The sequence below is a fragment of the Capsicum annuum genome, chromosome 9 (assembly GCF_002878395.1).
Source record: "Capsicum annuum cultivar UCD-10X-F1 chromosome 9, UCD10Xv1.1, whole genome shotgun sequence".
Classification (NCBI taxonomy): Eukaryota; Viridiplantae; Streptophyta; class Magnoliopsida; order Solanales; family Solanaceae; genus Capsicum; species Capsicum annuum.
Window position 1 is genome coordinate 13,071,542 of NC_061119.1, and position 23,351 is coordinate 13,094,892.

A 23,351-nucleotide genomic window follows, 5' to 3' on the forward strand; every position below is an offset into this window, starting at 1 on the left:
ATATATATATATATATATATATATATATGAAAGTTTAATGTATAATTATGTAATACACATTACATTTCAACAACTATTTACTATAATAGTTGCCAAATTACATAGTATATATACACCCACAATATATGTATAAGGAATACGAATAAGGATAAGACGCCTTCAACGCACATTTCTCATATAAGCATCAATTTCTGATTCATTCATAGAAGACGTCCTCAACACCCACTTGCAGTCTTTGTTACGACAAATCAGTACATAGCTGCATAAATTTTTTTAAACTGAGTCAATGGATTAAACAAACATGTTAAAAATAATAAAAGCAGAATAAAATGCAATTTCTCTCATTGCGGCAGTTTTCATTATACACATAGATGAATGTATAATCAAATATTATACATTCGAATGTTTACTATATTGGCACAGTTTTCATTATACAATAATTTGAATGTATAACAACATATTATACATTCGTAAGTTAACTGGAATGACAGTTTCATCTTATATGTCGGCTTTAATGTATGCTAACATATTATACAAAAAGGAAGCAAATGTAATATTGAAAATTTAGAACAAACACTTCTTCGAAACCTCAAAGAACATTATACACTGACAGGCATGTGTAATAAAATATTATACATTCGTATATTTAGCAGGAACAACAACAAATGAACCAACTTTAGAACAAACACTTCTTCAAAACATCAAAGAACAAATTACCATAGAATATAAGCTCAGCAAATAGAATTGATCATGAACATCAAAGTTAGGCTCATCAACATCAATCTCCTCATCACTATAATCATCTTCCACCACAGAATCCGGCTCAATCTGATTCTTTGGGGCAACCACTTTCACTTCCACTTTCTTTAGCGTAGCAGGGAAGAAATCAAGATCGTCACAGAACCCTATTTCCTCAAATATCATCATCTTGAAAGAAAGTCAATCACACCAAAAAATGAAGCAGGACTAAGTAGCTAATACACAAAATCCACAGATTATTCTATCTTCTTCCAATATTCAGAGCAGAATCTATTGAAATCTATCCAATTACATAAGCCTTCAAATAGGTAAACAAGTAAATCTAACTAAACATTTCTAGAACTGAAATAACACAAAATAATAAAAAAGTGGAGTTTAACCAAATCTGCAAGAACACACCAATCATCAAAAGAAGATCCAAAAATTTGGCATACTTTTCTAGATCTAAAATATCAAATTAATGTAACTTACCTAACTATATGACTAATTCATCAGAAGTGAAAAAAATAAAAACCATATTCAACAAAATCAAGAACAAAAAAAACACATAAAAATCCAATCTTGAAGCAAAAGCTCAAATATTTACATCAAATCCAAAGATCAAACACAATTATTTTAATAATAGAATAAACTCCATATGAAAAACCAACACCAAATCCCAGTAATACCACAGAAAAATTAATATTTTCAAGAAATAGTTGTACAGAGGAGGAAGATCAATACCTCAAAAATATTGTACTACTTTTTTTGTCAAAACCGATGTTTCACATGTGTAATGATTAAAAGAGAGAAAGTTAGAAGTAAAGAAATTTATGTGGGAGCATATGGGGGAGTAAATTACGGAGGAGATATTAAAATTGTGAGATGTATAATGTTTAAGAGAGAGAAAGTTGAAAGTAAAGGGATTTATGTAAATAATTTGGGATATGTGTAAATATTTTAGCAAATTGGTATATAATGTAATTAGGTAATTTTAGTTAGTGAATATATGTAAATTTTAGATCTTTTATACTTTCATATTATCTACTCAATTGGGTCTGTAATAGTATATACAAACATTGATGTGATAATAGAATCATGGGGCTTCTTGTGGCGTGGAGATTATGTGATTTACGTGTTTATGTGAACTACGTTATCGTTTAGGCAAATATATTCTAGAATCATTAATTAAGTTGTTTATCATTTAAAAATCATGTTTTTAGGAGTTTAATTAACTTCCGACATAGTAAATTAAGTTTGAACATGTTTAATTACTTTTGACGTGTTTAAATTTTTTTGGCATATTATAACTATATTTTCAGCATTTTAAATAATATTTCTAGCAATTAAATTTTAATTTTCAGCATTTTAATAATATTTTCAGCAATCAAATATTAATTTCCTGCATTTAATTGACATTTTCAGCATTTTTAATAATATTTTCTGCAATTGAATATTAGGCTCCAGCGTCTAAATGACAATTTACTGTATTCAGATGATATTCACAGCATTCAAATAATATTTTCGACAATTAGATTTCAATCTCTAGCATGTTACTTATTTTACAGTATGTAAGCATATTTTTTAGTACTTTTGTCTTATTTTCGACATGTTGAACTGAATTCTCTTATCTCAGAATTAAATGTCAGCATGTTTATTCTCCAACATTCTTACTTGATTTTCGACATATCTATTTAATTTCACAAATTTGCAACAAATGATTTCGAAGTGAATTCACAATTATCTTTCATCGATAATAATTATCTGCCTTTTAGATATTATGTCTATAGATGTTAAGATATAAATGGATAATTGCTTGTTTTGGCATGTTAATCACCTAACCATCTTAATTAATTAAGAAACTTATTTGAGACTATTACGTGTTACTTGCTCGTCCAATGTATTTTACTTGACACGGATCTTAAGTCCAATTAGGCAATCTAATTTTCTTTGTCTAGACCTTAGATTCAAAGTAGAAAGTTCAATGCCTCTTAGACATTAAGTTGGGATGGGTGGTATTTAGAGAACTCGAGTTGTTGGTCATTTTTAAAACACCTTTAGGCTTAATAACAAGCTAGGTGGGGGTGGGTAGACATTCGGAGATAATGGAGTTGACCCGAGCATAATTCGATAATGCGACATATGAAATTGGCACCCGTTAATAAGTCGGACGCTAATCCAAATAATGAAAAATAATAATTCTTCGACTATTTTTTTGAATTCATTGTCTTTTTATTTACTTCACCTGTTTAGTTGTCTAGGCTAATTTAGGTTTTCCTATTCGATAAATAGTTGTTATATTGACTCTGTCATTTCTCTCTCCTTGCATGTCCGACTCATCTTTATTCATGTATCTCACTTAAATAATTAGTAATTTAAAAATAATTAAATTATTTTTCTTGCTTATTCATAATTTATTTTATAACAACCTAGTGACATTAAGTTAATAAAAAAGTCAACCTTTACTTATCACGTAGAATCCCCACATAATATATGAATTCGATTGGGAATCAAATTTGTGGACCTTGAAAGGTGCCTAAAACCTTTATTTAGAAGTAATTTGAACCCTTACCCGATTTTTGGTGAACTAGACTAATAATAAAATAAGTTCACAATAAAATGGTGACCTAACACACCTTAATTAGTTAGGTGGCGACTCCTCACTCTTTAAATATCTTAAAAAGAGCTACCACATTGAATCCCATTTTTCACGAGAATAATGGGGCATGACAATCACATTTGCATAGCTTGGTAGTTGTTTATCTTTCTATCCCTATTTATTGTTGACTTAGATTACACCCTCGCATTTTAGTTATACTTTTTCTTTATTGAGCTCAGTCATCCGATAATGGTACTGAGTACCCATTGCTTTGGTACTCATACTACACTTTTGTATCTTTTTCATGATGTAGATCCGAATACTAGCAGGAGGTGTTGACGTGGGTCCCATCTTTCAGTACTGATTCAGAGCAGGGTGAGCTTGTTGTCGTTCGAGACTGATCCTCCTCTATCTATTCCAGTTTAGTCTTTTATACTAGAGATTGCTTGTATATATTGTGGATATTTTGAATTTTGTCTAGTACTCTGAATATCTTTTAGTAGTGGTTCTAGTACAGACCTTATCAGTTCGTGGGAGGAACTCGTTTGTATATTTGGTACTTTTCTCTCTCTTGTTTCTATATATTATATATGTTTCCTTTCTGTTTATCACTTATCATTGTTATTGTTATTGTTATATGTAGTATTTTTCTGAATTCCGCCAGTTAGCTTGTTACCTATTGTTCTGATCTATGACTTGGCTTGCCTACTAGTGCGATAAGGTAGGTGTTATCATCACTTGAGAAATTGGGTCGTGACATGGGTTTTAAGTGTTGGTATGATGAATTGTAAACTTGGGTTAGTTAGACTGTTTAGGCGATCTGAAAATCATAATTTAGACATGATTGATCTAATTGCTTATGTTTTAGGTGAAATTCCTATCTTAGGTCTAATGATGACTTAATTGACATCTAAAAGCGAATTTAGATACGTTATTCTAGTTCGGATAGAATTTGCCTAAAATAAAACTTTAAGGATTAGAAGTAGGCCCTTGACCTACCTTAGGCCAAGATACATGTTAACTCTTGTAGACCTTAATACTCTTGTTAGACACCTTAAAAATGCTTATTAAGATAATATTGTGAACTTTGACACTTGATGGTTATGATGATTAATGTTTATAGTTGGTGCTTATTGATTATGCTATTGATGATACTATTGGTCATATTTATATATTGATCTTAATACCTGGGTCGAGTCCTAAGGATGATTCGATTCGAGTCCGAAGAATGATTATGATATTAATTATATATACCTGATTTGAGTTTGAAAGATGATTATGATATTGATTATATATACCTGATTCGAGTTCAAAGGATGATTATGATATTGATTATATATAGCAAATTCGAGTCCAAAGGATAATTATGGAATTGATGATACATTTATTGGTTCAACTTCGGCTATTAATTATTTTTACCGATTCGAGTTCGAATATACATATTATACTATGAGGATATACTTATTATGATATGACGATATCGAGGTGTGCGATTGACATAGTGATTCTGGCTAAGTCTGGAAATGAGGAAATAGTTATAATGTGGCATAATATAAATGGATTCTAGTGGTATATTGAAAGAGTTAAGAGATAACAGTGACGGATTATACCATCTTATTTGTACTTCCCAGGTTTATGGAGGCTTGTGATTGGTTATTTACTTTTCTGCACCAATTGGTTTATAGGGGCTAATTTTGTAGTTACAATTGCATGTGTTTGAACTGTTATGTCATGTTATGTTATTATTCTGATTTATTTACTTATTTATGCATAGTGGTGTTGGAGTTGATTCAGGTTTTCCTCTTTACCTTGGCTTAGTCATGTTATCTTGCATTTTATCATATTTATATCATGATTTAGCTCAGTCGGTCGATGATGTCTAATGAGTACCTGTGGTTTTGGTACTCATACTACACTTTTGTACCTTTTTTGTGCAGACCCTAGTACTAGTTACTGTCGTTGGTCCACGTTCATGTTGTCTTGATATCCGAAGATAGGGTGAGCTCTTGTAGTCAGAGTCGCCCATTTCCTTCTATCTTACTTAAGCCTAGTTTTTGGTTTCGAGACGGATTGTATTGACTATTTTAGATACTTGAATTTTATTTATAGTTGCTCTTGTACTAGCTTTACCAGGTTTTTGGGTAGAATTTTGGATTGTTGGATTGTTCCTTATCTAATACTCTGCCTTGTTTATGTACAAGTTACACTTGTTATTTTTTGCCTTGTTGAATATTTTTCACCAAATTAATCAATTATGTTTAACTTTGGGTTACGGTTTGTCTTACCTACTGGAAGGATAGAGTAGGTGTCATCATGAATTGTAAATCGAGTCATACATGCTTAATGTTATGCTCAGTTGCTTCAGATTAAGAAACAACTTCAAGACTTTGGAATTCTCCCAGACTGCTTTTGTTTATTCTATGACAACACGTGTAGTCAATATGGCCAAGAATTGTGCTCAACACAGGAGGACAAAACACATAGAAATGAGATATCATTTTCTCAAATATAATATGGAGAAGGGACTGATCAAAATGTTCTTTTATAATAATAGGGACTAAATAGCTGACGTCTTTAAAAAAGCACTTAGCAGGGACCAAATTGAAAAAAATTGAATGAGGTTGGGTCTGATGAGACAAAGTTGATTGCATGCTATTATTCTTTTTCCTCTAGGATGGCTATGAATTCATAAGTAGGTATCCATGTCAAATAATTTTGCACATGTCGAATTCAATCTCATATCTTCATTAGATTTACACATTTGTTAAGGAGAAAAAGTTTGAGGAGGAGGATGACACAACTTCATCCACTAAAGTTCAGAAAATCATGTAGGGACCAGATTCCTTATTAGGTTAGTATCATGCTTCACTCTTTAGCAATAGTATTTTAAAATTACAGATGGGTGTGCCATATAGACTTCCCGCCTCTTCTTTAAAAGTTGACAACGCCTACTTTAAGCTTAAGAGAATCCATTCAATCGGACATGTCTCATCATTTACATCATATCTAATCCAAATCTTCCCTTCTTTTCTTATTTAAATATTATTTTTCCTCTCTCCTCTCCCTTAAATTTCTAACCATTTGCTCTATCAGTTCTCTGCTCTCTCTATCTCCGACTCTTTATATTCTTTCAAACAATTAATACTTAGAAAAATCAATAGCCATGTCTAGTCCATCATCATCAAATTTCTTTCTAAATGAGCCTAAACCTTTAGTTTTTTCTCCTCTATCCCCCTCTCCTAGTTTTGATCTTCAACACCCCTTTGCTATAATACAGTTTACTCCTCTCTTACTTCCCAAAAATGTACATTTTTTGACTACACAAGAAGTCAAAAATGCTTCATTGTCTCCTCTTCAAGTAAGAGCTGATCAGAAAACTCCATCTATCCCTATTCTAGTCGCTTCTACTCCCATCAACAAGGAATCAAAAACAATCCCAGAATTGTCAATTTAACTTGTTTCCCAGTGTCTTTATCAGTTTTCCCATCTCAAAATCTAAGTCATAAGAAACCTGTTTTTGCTATACCTTAGAAAGCCATGTTGTAGATAAGAAAATGTTCGAAGGAGATCTTCCTACGAAAAAGGGAACACAGTCAAATATCCTTTTCTTGAGTGGGGCCATGGTGATACAAGGGTTGACTGCTCTGAGTGAAGAGCCTCCATGCAAATTAGTTCTCTGTATCCTCTTAAGTGGGACAATACCCCTGCGTCTTTGTCCACTTGATGAAAAAATAAGGCTACTAAACCTTCTCAGGAAAATTATGAGATATTGCTCGCTCTACTTGTAAAAATAAAAAGAATGAAGAAGAAAAGGGTAGCACAGATAGTGAGTATTACAATCCCTTATCGTGGATAATGGCCAAACAAAGGATGTTTTCTACTGCAAGGTTGCTATCTAAGGCAGGAAAGACTCATGGGACCAGGTTGAGTTCAAAGAAGTTGATGGAAGACTCTTTGGTTAAAAGCAAACGTGATACTCAAAAGAGGAAAAGTCTAAAAAAGAAAGCAGTTGTTGAGATTGAGGTGCCTACTGAGGAGGTGGTACCTGTGGGGGAATCAAATAAAACTAAGAGTGACTATGATAGTGATAGTTATGTTAATGTTGATGTTGATTTTGATGATGAGGTTGATGAAAATGTGGTGAGGAGTGTGGCCTCTCGGATGGCCAAGGCAAAGGGTGGTGTTGCTGTTTCTCCTAAGAAAGGAAAGGCCAAGGGAGTTCTGATAAAAAATTCCAGTATCTATTGGTGGAAGAAAAAGGAAGAAAGATCAGGCAACAAGCTCTAAGGGACCATGTCCCATCTCTAAAACTGCCAAGACTTTAAAAGAGCCTGGAGCCTCAGTCAAAGGAACTGGTCCTAGTGGAAATGCGCCTACATCAAAAGGAAAAGAAAAAGCCCTTACAATAGAACAAAGACAAGTGATCCTCAAAACAAAAGAAGTGTTAAGAGAAAGAGTGTCTGATCCAAAAATTACAGTCATTCCTGGCATGGCTGAGGTGATTAAAATGGTCAAATTTCAGAGTTGGGAGCATCTATTCGAGCCTCTAGTTCCTACTCTACATGAAAATAAAGTAAGGATATTGTACCACAACCTTACTTTCTCAGATGATTCCCCATATAAAACTACCCAAGTTTATGATATCAACATCAAGTATTGGCAGAAGTCTTAGGAGTACCCACAGAAGGGACCAGGTCCCTGAAGGATGAGAGTGGCTTTCAAAAAATCTAGAAGATATATGGGAAGCTAGGTGATTTGAATATCAAGAATGTAAAAAAGAAGTCCCCGAAAGAAGAATTTCAACTCCTTTTTGACTTGGTGAACAAAGTTATTTATCTTAGAACTGGGAAACGTGTAACAGTGACAGGCCCCGACCTATTCCTTATGGAAGCTTTGTCTAAGTTTAAGTGTGTAAACCTTCCTTCTATTAAAATTGAACACATGCATAAGTTCATGACAGCCAAGTATAGCAAACACGGCTTAGCTTATGAATTTTGGCTTAATAGGATATTTTCATACTTTGAGTTTTAATTTGGGCGTGGAATGATGGCTTAGTAAAATAAATGTTCACAGTGTCGATATTGGAGTACAATGAGTGCATTTTCCATAAAAAAGGGCATCAAGTCGAAGTCAGTGGTAGCTAATCTGATCGAAGTTCAGACTAGGTCGATCAGGAAGTTGGAAGAAATGATCTTTCTTGTAGCACAAAAGAATATTGAAATTATCGCATTCAAAGTTGCTATTCTGAAGAATTGAGATGAGGGGACTGGTGGTAATGAGGATCTCAAGGCTGGGAATGATATGTTGTGTGCCAAGGTCAAGCATTTGGAAGTCAAAGTTTTGCATGTAACTCAACAACTATTGAAGAATCATGCAACAGAGAATGAAAAAATCACCCTTCTACTCCATCAGTTATCCAATTCTCAGTCTGATTCTTTTACTTGATATTGGTCCAACCCAGTCCCTATCTATCCCTGACTTTATTAAGCCCCGTTGTTTCAATTTTCTTGTCTTGTTTCTCATTAAGTCTTGTTTATTTATAATCTTCTGAAATGGTATTGCCCACACTTGGTTTTAGACTGTTGTTGTTATAAATAATGTATGATGCTAACTTGGATGATCAATAAATATGTGTTTTGTTGCTATCATTTTTTCCCTCTTTCTGATTTTACTTGGTTATGTCAGCTTAGCCTCAATGATCATGCGTTAATATGCATGCTTATTTTATCTTGATTTACTGCTTTATCTATTTGATGATGCTAAAAGGGGAAGATGAGAATAGTGTGTCTATGTTAGGTGTGTGTATGTTGGGGACCAGGTCGTTATACACAAGGGGAATGTGTATGTATCATTGACAGGGGAAAGTTGTGGGGGCTTGGTATCTGTGACAAGGGGAAGTTGTGAAGACTGTGATGGCTTTCTTGTAGCAGATATTGTGAGAAGTTGAGTATAGGTTTGTCATCATCAAAAAGAGGGAAATTATTAAGTCCTCAATTTTGATGATTGACAAACTATCAATTTGGGACATGGTTCATCAGAAGCCCTTGATGACAAAACTGTAGCTACTCAGGGACCAAGTTGATCGTGCTCACATCACATTCACTTGATCAGCATTACAATTGAAAAAGTACCAATTTGGCTGTGAGTTGGTGGCAAGGCTACAACACCTTTTTGCCTCAACCAATCAAAGGCGTCCTAGGTTTTCTTGTCTCTTATTTATGCTACATGTTACAATAAGAAATCCTAATCTCCCATATTCAAACAATATGAAATCTCTTGAATCTATCATAATCAAAGCGTCACTTGCAACAGGAACTGCTTAGCCGTCTTTTGTGTCTCAAGCTCTTGTTGTATTTGAGTCTTTGCTTTGTGCTTGTACTTGTTGCCTACTTCTCTTGTTCATTAATAGTAGGTGAATTCTCAATGAGTTGTTGTAGTTGAAAGTGTCATCTAGAGTTAGTTGACATAAAAACTAGAGTTAGGTCGGGTCTGTTGGTGCAATAGAGTTATCGCTTTGAAGTTTCTTGTAATAGAGTTATTACAAGGATTTAGGATTAAGAGTTTAATCCTTGTTATTGTCAGAGTCCGTAATCACTTTTGACTTTGAAGTTAGTAGAGCTGTAGAAAATCCTAAAGGCAGATTATGGTTTTTACTTCCCTTGAGCAAGGAGGTTTCCACGTAAAACTTGTTGTGTTATATAGGGGCGGACCCACATAGGTTCAAGTGGGTTCATATGAACCCACTTCGTCGAAAAATTATACTGTATATACGTATATATAAGTAGTTTTTACCAATTTAAAAGGTATATATTATATAGTGAACCCATTATAAATAAAAGGACTGGCTAGCCTAGCGGTAGTGGGCTTGATTGTTAACACATACATCTCGTGTTTGAGCCCCAGTAGGGGTGTTTTTTTTTTAATTATTTTATGCAGCAGCCAGTTTAAGCAACTTTGAACCCACGGTAAAAAATCTGGGTTCGCCAATGGTGTTATAGGTTCTTTTACCTGGTTGTTCCTTTTAGTTCTTTGCTGCATACGTTAGTTTGGCACCTGATCCCAAATTCAGTGGGTGTTTCGTGTAATCTTCACTCCGTGTTAACTCTTTCTTTATCAACAACACGTTACCCATTTCTTCATCTGTTGGGAGCTTTGGAAACAGAGTTGTTTATAAAAAATATGGCAATCAAATGAAACAACAGATGGGGAACATGCAATACCAAGAGATTTGGACAATTAAAGCAACTTTGAGCAAGATATATCCTCTCATCAAGGAGCTTAACCATTAGCTTGATATTTGCAATTTAGATGAGAAACTTTATCAAGAAATAGTGGCAAGTAATAGGTGGGAGAGCCCCCCGCCCCCCTGGAAGATTGAAAATGAACACTGATTGAAGCTATCTCATAGAGAGTGCCAATACAGGAATAAGAGGCGTTTTGAGATACCATCATGGAGACTTGTTCATGGCTTTTTCGATCTCTGTACAATGTCATAGTTACAATGGTGCAGAAGCCCTGGCAACAGAGTTTAGAGTGTAATAGCTTGCAAACCACAGACGATGTAAACTGGACTACGCAAGCCTTGAGGGGGGGCCAATGTCGGAACATCCGCATGGATAACCACCCTTCAAACTAACTGAGTCATCCTGCATGAAATTTATGAAATCAGGAGAAGTTTATCATGTTCTTCCAATATTACACCTGCCATTAGATGGTTATATAAAGTGTATAATACTCAAATTTATATTTTCAAAATATAATTAATAAGACTAGTTTTGTAAAATAAGTTCATAATAAATATTTTAAAGGAAGTGTCAAGTTAACAATGTCAATTAAAATGGAACGAATAAAGTATATCTCCTTGTATCTATCAATCGAAATATTGTGGTGGTCTTCTAATACGTTACTATAATTAACATGACAAGATGAGTCCTTTAATTTTCTCTTTGATAAGTTGTGGCTTTGTGCCAATGAGTGTGCATGATGTAAGAGAGCATCATTTTTCTACCATGATGCAGTAAATTCCATTTAGAGCGTGTTATTAATTAGAGTGTTGTCTACTATAAAGTGGCGGACCCAGCTTTTTTAGATTGTGGGTGCTTAAAAAAGATTTACCAAACAATGCAGCTACAAGGATTCAATCCCAGGATGGGAGACATGAAAGTTATGTCTAAAGTCAGAGCAGCCAACCATGCTTTTGTTCTCTGGGTGCATTTGTATATATTTTACCATTTTTTCACTGTTTCTTATATAATTATACCTCTTCTACGTCGAGTTTAGTGGGTGCTCGAGCACCCGAAAATTGCATGCCGGTCCGCCCATGCTACTATAGTTGTACAATTTATTGAGTTTTAGCACTTTTAGATTTTATCTGAAACATCAACATGGAACTAATTACTTCAATCATGTATAGCATTTGTATAAGTGAAAATTAACTCAAATTGGAGTGAATAATAAGAGGAATGACACAAGAAGTAGCTAGTTCAATGAAGTAGCTCTGTATGCTATTTTCATATTATATATAGCTCAACCAAATTTTCCCTTAAAAGTTAGTGTAGATGGGGGTACTATACTATTAAATAATGGTAATGGCAAGCTGACAATAAGTGGTTCAATCAAGAGATTTATTTAATTATCATAAATACTAGTAAATCATAATTATTTTAATATACATACTATATATGAGTTTTTTATGAAGAAATATATTTTGTATTGATTAATAATATGAGTATAATTTTGTTTTTTTCCCTTAATTTCTCTTTGTTTATTGTCTCTATAATTCGAGGGTTGAAGCATAGTGTGTTTCTCGAGTAGAGTGATGTAAATTTTTTTAGAATTTATTTGATCTCTCTGAAAGAAAGATTATGTAGATCTTTTAAAAATATTTAATTGTCAAAAAAAATCTGACCACATTTTATTTTTGTATAATATCTCAAGAATTTATGCGATATGTATTCGAGATGATAACTTTTTGGTTCTTATTAACTGACTTAATATTTTATGAATTTTTAAAGTATTTGAGTTCTCGAAGAATCTGATCAAATAAAGGTATGATGATTCTAGATGTTTTGGTGTTGAGCCTCCATTGGTTGGTAGGTCTAGATCTCTCACAAAGTTAGGAAAATGCAAGGTGAGTTTTTTCCCATATTTATTTGGTTGGTCAAAATTTTAAAAAATATTTTCTCAAAAAATAAATTTCATGAAAAAAATCATTCCTAGTGAAAATAGGAGAGTAACACATGTAAGTATCATTCCACGTTAATTCTATCTTCCTCATCTTCTAACACACTTCATTTGCATCCTCGTAGTCCTTATCTTCACCAACCCAAGTTAAAAGGAGGAAGAAAACTGGAACAATATAGATGAAAGAATTATTCAATATTGTTGTGTGCATAACAATGAATCTACAGTGAATTTATACAGAGAAAGGAGTTCTAACTGTCTCCTAATTACTAGCCTAATGACAGGGAAGATCCCTGATTTAAGAATTGCAAATTTAAGGGAATCAGATTCATGATTTTGTGATAATCAGTATCTGATTTTGTGACACTAAATAAGGTAACGTCCAAATAAGGTAACGTTTAAATAAGGTAACGTCAATACCCTCCCTCAAACTTATGTTGTGTATCACAAAACATGAGTTTGGACAAAATATAATTGTGTGGACTTCTTGACATGGCCTTAGTGAACAAATCAGCCAATTGATCTTTAGAGGATATATATCTTAGATTAATGCTCCGATCTTCAACCAGTTCTCTGATGTAGTGATAATCTACGTCTATGTGCTTGGTATTTTCATGATGCACTGGGTTGGTTGCTATTCTGAGTGCACTGGTGTTGTCTCCATGCAATATGGTTGATCCTTCCATTTTGAGGCCAAGTTCTGATAATAGCCTCCATAGTTAAATAATTCCAGAGCACGCAGCTGACATACTTCTATACTCTCCTTCTGTAGATGACTTTGATGTTCGAGATTGTTTCTTGTACTTCCAAGAGATCATACACGATCCAAGAATCATGCACTAGCCTGTAGTGGATCATCTTGAATCAGGGCATCCTTCCCAATCCACATCAGCGTATCCCACTATATCCAGCGATGAAGATGATAGAAATAAGAGACTTCGATTTACTGTGCATTTTATATATCTAATAACCCTGAGCAAAGCTGAGTAGTGAATCTTGAAGGACTTCGTAACAAACTGGCTTAACACCTATACTATATAAGAGCTATCAAGACGACTCATAATAAGGTATATAAGTGATCTAACTAGGCATCTGTACAGAGTTGGATCTCCAAAAAGCTCTCCTTCCTCTTTTTTGTATTTAGTATTCGCTTTCATTGGAGTATGAACCTTCTTATGATCAGTTAGATTAAGTAACTTAACAAGTTCTTCTACATATTTTTGCTGACTCAATTTTATGCCTTCTACACCATAACTTACCTCCAAACCCTAAAAACATGTTAGTTTTCCAAGGTCCTTCATTTTGAAAGAGGAGTGTAATAGGGTTTTCAAATAAGAGATTCCAACCTCATCGTTCCCTATAATAACCATATCATCTACTTAAATAAGGAGAATAGTAATTTCTGAGACAGACTGACGTAGAAATAATGAATAATCTGAGCTACTCTGAGAAAAACCAGCACAAAGGATTGTAGCTCAGAATTTTTCAAACCATGAGCGATAAGCCTGCTTTAATCCATAAAGAGATTTCTTAAGACGACACCTCTGATTTGGACTAGAATGTTTGTAACCTGGTGGTGGATTCATGTAGATCACTTTTTACAAGTCTCCATGTAAGAATGCATTCTTGACGTCTAGTTGGTGTAACTTCCAACTTCTTATTGATGCTAAAGCAAGCAATATACGTACTGTCGTCATCTTGGCTACTAGAGCAAAGATTTCTTCGTAGTCGATTTCATACTTCTGCTTGTACCCTTGAGCTACCAATCTTGTCTTATATCGATCTAGGGATCCATCAGCTTTCATCTTGACTGAGTACACCCATCTAGTTCTAATAATTATTGCATTTGTTGGTCTATCCACTATATCCCATGTATCATTCTCCTCAAGGGTTGCTAGTTCTTCATTCATTGCATCTTCCTAACACTTCTAACCACTAGCCTGTATATAAGCATTTGGCACAACTATAGAATTCAAGGTTGTTATTAAGTCATATGATCGACCATATTCACCTGTAGAATATCCATATCGGGTTGGAGGAGGAGCATGACGAGATGAGCGTCTAACAGGGTCAATGATATTTTAAGGACGTGAAGGTTGATTATTACGATTTAAATAAACATTATGACAGTCAGCTTGGTGAGGTAAAGAATTAGTGTTCATCGAAGTAATTTCATTATATAAAAAGGATCTAAGTCCTAAGTAGTACCTGTTATAGCAGAAGACAAGTTTGGCAATGGACCAGCGGCTAGGTTGTTATGGCAAGCAGAATCATGAGTCGTGAATTCTTCCAAAAAAGATATAGTAGAAAATTGTGAGTCTTTACTAGTATAAGTAAAAAAAATTCAAAGAAGATAACATGTCTAGATATTCTCAATAAGTGACGTGTTGAATCATAACACAAGTACCCTTTTTGGATATCATTGTACCCCAAAAAAGTACATTTAAGATCTTTTGAGGATAAGTTATGGCGTTCATGGTCTTAAAGAAGAACGAAACATACACAACCAAATACTTTAAGGTGTGAATAGTTGGGGAATTTTTTAAATGGACAAAATAAGGGCAATTTTGTTTGATAATAGACAATGATTGTCTATTTATAAGATAAATGGACATTTGGATTGCTTCAACTCAAAATGTTTTTGAAACATTTGATGTATCAAGAAGAGCTAAGGCAGTTTCAACAACATATCTATTCTTACATTCCATCACACCATTTTATTTCGGTGTATAAGGAAAAGAACGTTGGTGAATAATGACTTTTTCTTGAAAAAAACTTGTGAGGTTTGAATTTACATACTCTCCTCCCGAATCTGAACGAAAAATCTTAATTTTTTTCTCAAATTGCATTTCGATGAGGTTATAAAACTTTTGACAATGTTTGGTACCTCAGATTTGTGTTTCAAAAAGAAAATTCATGTATAATGAGATGCTTGACCGATGAACAAGATAAAATACTTGTAACTCATACGAGATATAATTGGAGAAGGTCCCAAAACATCACTATGAATTAAATCAAATGGAGTAGAATAAGTAGTATTGCTTAGTTGAAAAGGAAGTTTATGACTCTTTGATTTTACACAGCTCTCACAAGGTAATTTAGAGGGAAAAATTAGTGAGTCTTTACGCAACAAATTACAATATTTCAGCATGAAATTTAAATGCGAAGCATGTGGATGGCCTAAACGAAGATGCCATAAAGTCCACATTTTATTTGAAAACTCAATATCTTTATTTGAATCTGAAAAAAAATGATGAAATTTTGTGTTCGGAGATTGTAGAGGAAATAGCCTGCCAACCTTACGCCCCCTGGCCATCGTTTTTTTTGTCAATATATTCTGAATAATACAATCATTAGAGGAAAAAATAATCAAACAATTTTGTTCTACAAGTTGTCCAACGGATAAAAGATTCACAGTAAGTTTTGGTACAGAAAGAACTTCTGAAAATGATTTAATGGAAACCATACCTGCTGCAGATAAAACATGGTCATTTGCAGTAACAATTTCATGTGTGGAACTTGTTTTAGATAGATTAGAAAAAAAAATTTGATTTTCTGTTATATGGTTAGATGCAGCAGAATCAATATGTCATACCACTGAATTCGAAATCTTATTCTTACCGGGATATGTAGTTGTCAGAGTTGTAGAGATTGCATTAAGGAGAGCAGCCGCCAATGAATCTTGTGTCATCTTATAAATGTCGTTACGATCAAATAATTGTGGTGCATTTTGTGTTTCTGGAGTGTGTTGTGTACCCACATTCCTTGTCATCGCGTGAAAGTCTTTATGAGGAGTTGAGCGTTTTACTGAACCAGATTTCTTACGGCATTCCAGAATAATGTGACCATCCTTCTTACAATAATTACAATAATTTCGCTTCTTGCAACGGGAAATGATATGCCCTGTTTCTTTGCAATGATAGCATTGAACTGGTTTGTTAGAGTTGCCCTTGGAAGAACTTCTATATGTAGCCATGGAAATGTCCACAAAAAGAAAATTTCCCGTAGAGGCTTAAGAACCTAACCAAGTTTCTTCTCGAAGTACTTCAGAAACAACCACATCTAAAGCTAGTAGATTTTCTCTATTGAGAATGCTGGCACGTAAAGGCTCGAATTCAGATCTGAGTTTCATAAGGAATTGGACAGTCCTTGTCCTCTTCGTAGTAGTCATGAAGTTCTTTAGTCCAGCGGCACTAATTGAGGCAGCAAAATATTGATCTTTGTCTGCCCATAATCTAAGTAGTCCCGAATAGAAGCACTAAACACTTTTCTCACCTTATGTCGATTCTGCGAGTAGCCTTTCTAATTCAAATTCTCTAGCCAAATTTTGTTGGTTACCGAGAATATGTAGATGACTCCACATTTCAAATGTTTTCTCAAAAGATGTCAGTTCCATAGCTATATCAATAGAAACGAAATTAACAAGCCATATTATGATTTTGCCGTCATTAGCTTCCCAAACTTTTTTTTCTTTGTCTTCTGTAGGTATAGCCTTTGAGCCATCTAGAATACCAGGGAGGCCTTTGCCTCTAATGAAAGCCCTGAAATGAAACTTCCAGATTGAAAAGTTATGTCCGTTGAATTTAGTTGACAAGATATCTCGTGAATCCATTCTGATTGAAGCAAAAAAATTAGAGCCAGAGGAAATCAACAAACAGATCCAAATATTACAACCAGAGTAACAGATGCGGATAAAGAATCCGAGCCCAAGATGAATCAAACAGATTTTTTGGAATAAAAAACTGAATATTCAAATCTCAGAAAGGAAAAAAAAATAAGGCTCTTGATACCAAGTTAAAAGGAGGAAGAAAACTGGAACAATATAGATGAAAGAATTATTCAATATTGTTGTGTGCATAACACTGAACCTACAGTGTATTTATACAGAGAAAGGAGTCCTAATTGTCTCCTAATTACTAGCCTAATGACAGGGAGATCCCTGATTTAAGGATTGTAGATTTAAGGGCATCAAATTCATGATTTTGTGATAATCAGTATCTGATTTTGTGACACTAAATAAGGTAACGTCCAAATAAAGTAACGTTTAAATAAGGTAACGTCAATAACCCACACCTCTACCTACCACCTCGCCTCTCGTCATATTTGTCTATATTATATACAAATATTTGTTGATAATTATTTTTTGCACATAACACAAAAAATAAGTTTGTTTAGTAGAAGAAAAACTTATTTTCTTCTATTCGACATGTAAATAATAAATACTACTTTAAAAGTATTTATATATAATCTAGCTAGACAAAAACTATAGGAGGTAGAGATGAGGTGGTGGGGATGAGACTATAAGGGTGTGGAGGTGAACAGGAGATGTGGTGGAGGCTAAAGAGGAGACAATCAATATTATGAAATGCAACTTTGTAAACTTATTTTTCTAAATATTTTCTATAAATTCTGTCTAATTAAACATAAAAAATATAATATTTTTTAAAAAATACTTTCCCTTCATATCTAACACAACCTATATACGCCGAATATACAATAAGTACAAAAGTTATTTTTTTAGAAAACATTTTCGTTCTTACCAAACTCTCCCCTAATCTCATATTTTATTCGAGAAGTAATTAAGGACATTAAATAACTTGATTTAATTTTCACTTTTATATTGCCTGACTAAGACCCACTTGACACTAGCTCACATATCACTACCACAAACCTACCTAATTATCTCATACTTTATTCCAGGAGTGAGCACATTAAATAACTTGATTTAATTTTCACTTTTCAATATCCTACCTAACTAATTATAATAATCACACGTAACACTAGTTCATTTTCCCTCTATAAATAGTTTACGTTCAGTAATAAGATTTCCCATGCACAGCTATTTGGAGTACTTAGTTTCCAAATGGCAATGCTTCATGTTCAAAATATTTTTCCCCTTAATATTACTACAAGGGTACCAACAACTGAGTTGTTCTCTAAAAATGGTCATTTCCCTATCAAATTTTATTCATACCCAAAGAATGAGATAATTAGATCAAAGAAAACCAATCACTTAACTTTAGGAATTGATCATGTCATTGACCCTTCTTCTTTTTCTTCCTCTTGTATTAAAGCATTGGGTGATCATCAAGGAGATGTTTTAGCTAATAATGGAATAGGGATTATTGAGTTTTTTGAAGACAAAAATATTCTTGTCACTGGTGCTACAGGATTTCTTGCCAAAGGTAATTTCATTAATCAACATTTGCAATAAGCTTTACACATTAAGGGTGCATGTGTTCAATAGGAAGGAAAATCTTTTCTAGAAAAATAATCAAGTGAGTTTTTAACTTATTTTCCTGTGTTCAATATATAAGTAAATATTACTCTAAAATATTTGCATATAATCGAGACAAATATATGAGATACAGGGGATGGGGGTTATGGAGGCGCGAAGTGAGATGTGTTGAAAGGTGGAGAGGACAAAGCTAATATGAGATGCAAAATCAAAAAAATTAACTTGTTAACTAGAATAAACTTTTATTTACTTAATAATATTCTCAACTTTTCTGACAAAACAATTCTTTTACAGTTCTAATTGAGAAGATGCTAAGAACAACACCAAAGATAAACAAGATTTACCTTCTTATAAGATCAAAGGATAAGGAAGCTGCATTTGACAGATTAACAAGTGAAGTATGTTAATTATTTATGAATGCCTTTCTTCCCTTCCATTTATAGTTTTCATTATAAATAAATTTAAGTTCCAAATTAATTAAGTCACTAATCATGCATGCATGCATTTTTTTCATCAGATAATAGAGTCAAAATTATTCAAATGCCTGAAAGAGATGCATGGAGAATCTTATGAGTTATTCATAAAAAGTAAATTGGTTCCTATAGTTGGAAATATTCATGAGCCAAATCTTGGTATGGATAGTATTACTGCTCACCAAATTGCTCAAGAAATTGATTTGATTGTTGACTCTGCAGCAAACACTACATTTGACTTGAGGTTACCTCTTTATATTTTATTCTTTTTTGATAATGGTTGGTGACGGATATCAGATTGATTTTTTAATGCGTTGATTAGTTGATATCATATTAAAGTGCGTGATCATTTCATCTAAAAGTTATTTAAGAGAGCAACACTTTTTATTTATTTAATTAATCATTCTCAACAATGTCTAGGTATGACTTAGCTCTTGAAGCTAATGTGAATGGTCCATATCAACTCATGTTGTTTGCCAAGAAATGCAAGAACTTGAAACTCCTCATCCATTATTCGAGTGGTATGCATTTGAATATTCATTGATAGAGAACAACAAATGTGTTTCTTTTGACACAGTCAGACTTCTTTATAAAACGATATTGTCATGTAGAGGTTTGACTTTATATACATTTTACAAAAATGAATTTAATTACTAATACAACTTTTTTTTCAAAATTAAAGCGTATGTGAATGGCGAAAGAGAAGGTCTAATATATGAGAAACCTTTCACCATGGGAGAAAGTATAACAAAGGAAAAGGTCACATCACATTCTCCATCTACTAAGTTTCCATCCCTCAATGTTGCCAATGAACTGGACTTTGTTTCAATGTTGAACAATGCTATTGAAAACAATGACACCTTCAACAAAATCATGAAAGACTTGGGATCTGAGAGGTACTACTTCTTATGAATATCAATTAAGTATCGTAAGTAAATTGCTTCCGATTGTTCAATCATTTATCACTAAAGTCATTCTTAATTATACTATTATGATTGTTAATATAATACAATAGGCAAAGTTTTATGGATGGCAAGATACATATTATGATTGAATGCTATTATTTTGATTGTTAATACACAGTTTGTAATTGTTGATAATGAGTGAGGAACATCCATCTTGCTGCTAAATATGATGGATTGAACTTTTAACTCATTAGATACTTTTTATGAATGCACGTCAATTAAGTATTGTAAGTAAATTGAATTCAGACGATGTTCAATCATTTGATAACTAAAGTCGCTCTTAATAGGGCAAAGTTATATGGATGGCAAGATACATACTCATTCACAAAGGCCATTGGTGAGATGGTAATTGACAACATGAGGGAGGACATACCAATAGTCATTATTCGTCCCTCAGTAATAACTAGTACTTATGAAGAACCTTTTCCAGGATGGATACAAGGATTCAGGTTTCATAATTATTGTATTCTACTTTAATTTTCTTCTATTTTGTTCATAAGTTATTTTTAAATAATGTATCTAGTTTCTTATGTTCTTCTATTTTATAGGGTAATCGACCCCCTACTTATTTTCTATGGGAAAGGGGAATATACATGCTGTTTTGGTGATCCAAGTAGTCTTGTTGATGTGGTTGGTATCCCTTTTCAATATATTTTAGCTTTAAGGGTCAAATATGATAAATTAATTCTAATGGAGATCTTTTGATCTTATATAATTATCCCTTTCACTACTAAACAATTACTAGTTTTCCATTAAAATATTCCATTGGGTAAATGTTGAGTGGTTACTTCGAAAGATAGTTTGATTCAATCAGCGAGAAAAAGAAAAAAACAGTGATGTTTCACATGCAAAAAAAAAAATAGAAAGCTTTGAATATTTCAATAAGAATTTGTTTCTCACATGCAATTTTTCAGTGAGCTAGTATGATAAGAAAATCATATTTCGTGTAACACAATTTTTTCAGTGATTTGAGATGGGAAAACCCTCTATTTCAGTAGTGGTATGATTGTGAAAATGTATATAAATTTATCCTGGTCTAGTCTAATATTGAATCAACTTATAATCATGAAATCAACTCAATTATCACATTTTAAATTCATATTACTAATTGATCTATTCCAGTTAAAGTGATTTTGAACTAAAAAAAATAGACCATAAAAGTTAAAAATAGCTATCATGGCATAAAAAAAATTTCATTATCTAACAACTTGTTCACTTGGTTTAATTAGGTTCCGGTTGATGTGGTTGTAAATACTACAATGGCTGCAATTGTCAAACATGGACACTTGCAAATTCCAGAGTTAAATGTCTATCATGCAACATCATCATATATGAATCCTTTATCACTATCACAACTTTTCAACTATTGCTTTGAATTTTTCAGTTCTTCTCCTTCTGTTAACTCAAAAGGAGATCAAATAAAGATTAAGAAGATGATATTTTTTGACAATATGTCAGACTTCACGAATTATATTTTGGAGAAACTTCTCAAGGAACAAGAAGTGCATGATTTAAAGATGCAAATGCGTATTAAAAGGAAGGTGGAATATTTTGAGAATTTTAGCAAGATCTATGAATCATATACGTTCTACAAAGGCAGGTATGACACTTAATTCTTCTCAATACTTTGCTTACTTATCGTTATATTATTGTTTTCAAACATATAAAGGTGTCCTTATTGAAATTGCTACAATAAAAATAGTTTTATATATAAATAAAGCAGAACGAGAAACCCTTATGTAATTTTTTTTTATGACATGAAAAGTCTATCACTAATTAGCTTTTGCCAAGGGTAGAGCTAGACAATTTCTGACATAAGATAATTTAACTAAAGATTACACTGTTTAAATATGGTTAAAATTGTCTTTATGTATGTATATATAATAATTATTGAACCCCCTTCAGCTTATTCATGTGTTTACTTCTTCATATTTTGAATCCCCTTAATGCAAATCCTAACTTTATCACCGACTCAGCACCATGAAAAACACATTCACAATATCTTAAGCATTTTCGCTATCTTCATTAAGATTGCATACATTTCACATTGGATGATGACATTTTCCCCTTAAATCTTGGACTAGACATTATGCTTGATATTGAGTAAATTACCTTGTGCATAATTGTCTTTTTCTTCTTTTTTTCAATCACTTTTTCTTTGAATTGTTGTTTTGCAAGATTTCACAATGGCAACATGAGAAAACTAATGGAAGATATGTCTGAAGAAGAGAAAAAAAACTTTAATATTGATGAGTCAAAGATAAATTGGAGAGATTACTTTGCAGGAGTTCACATTCTTGGAGTGAAAGAACATGTATTTAATGGAAGGTCAGCAGTACATCGCTAAGGATATATTGGGAAATTAATAACATTTCCTTTGTCACAAATTTTGCTTCCTCTATTTTGTAAGGGAAAATAAATTAAAAAAAATTGAATTCAGAGCCATGTGGGATCTGAAAAGTTTATAAATAAAAAAAAAACCTATGACACTTCTCTCTAGAAAAAATACGCTTCCTTCATGTTAACAAGAAGAAAGAGAACTCTCAAAAACTCTCTGTCAAGATTTTCGAAGAGAACGTCTCCTGGGTCACATGTGAATTATCTTTTGCAACTGAATGATCATAAATTGTGATTTTATATGATGTAGTTTGTCTTTGTATTCTATTATTATAATATTTTACTAGTGAAACCTACGTAATGATCCTTTTACAAGCTATGTATTTGATTTATTGGAATTCATTTCATGGAATTGTATTGCAAGTCGACTTTGAAGGTGGTTAGTTTTGTATAGTTTTGAGTTGGCCATGCGTTTGCCCAACTAAGGGCTTTTGTTCTAAATGTATTTTTTGGGGCAAACAACACAAATCTCAATAGTTTGAAACTTAATTACGGAAAATTTTGATATTTTATATAATTACTGAAAATTTTGATTTTGGATTTGTTGAGACACATAATTAGCTCCCAATACATCCAACGAAGATATATCTTTTTCTTTGAAAAGATACGTAATTAGCTCACGATACATAATTAGCTCACGATACGTAATTATGAAACTACATAATTAGCTCATGATACATTTTTTTTTATTTTGAGTCTGACGAGATATATAATTAGCTCTTGCTACATTCACTGAAGATACATAATTAGTTGAAATT

The 23,351-nt window shown here is 33.0% G+C and overlaps 1 protein-coding gene and 1 long non-coding RNA gene across 2 annotated transcripts; one reads left to right on the top strand and one right to left on the bottom strand.

The window, feature by feature from the left end:
• Positions 1–118: 118 nt before the first annotated feature.
• LOC107842173 lies at positions 119–1,607 on the bottom strand. Its single transcript, XR_001665655.2, has 3 exons — positions 1,483–1,607; positions 718–927; positions 119–259 (listed from the first exon to the last, which is right to left on the bottom strand). It is a non-coding gene; the product is annotated as an uncharacterized LOC107842173 (long non-coding RNA).
• Positions 1,608–18,383: 16,776 nt separating this feature from the next.
• LOC107842174 (fatty acyl-CoA reductase 2, chloroplastic-like) lies at positions 18,384–22,925 on the top strand. Its single transcript, XM_016685929.2, has 9 exons — positions 18,384–18,705; positions 19,053–19,156; positions 19,276–19,475; positions 19,652–19,752; positions 19,914–20,127; positions 20,484–20,645; positions 20,745–20,826; positions 21,426–21,796; positions 22,375–22,925. The coding sequence occupies exons 1-9, from the start codon at positions 18,384–18,386 to the stop codon at positions 22,541–22,543; spliced, it is 1,725 nt and encodes a 574-aa protein (XP_016541415.2). The 3' UTR covers positions 22,544–22,925.
• Positions 22,926–23,351: the final 426 nt, after the last annotated feature.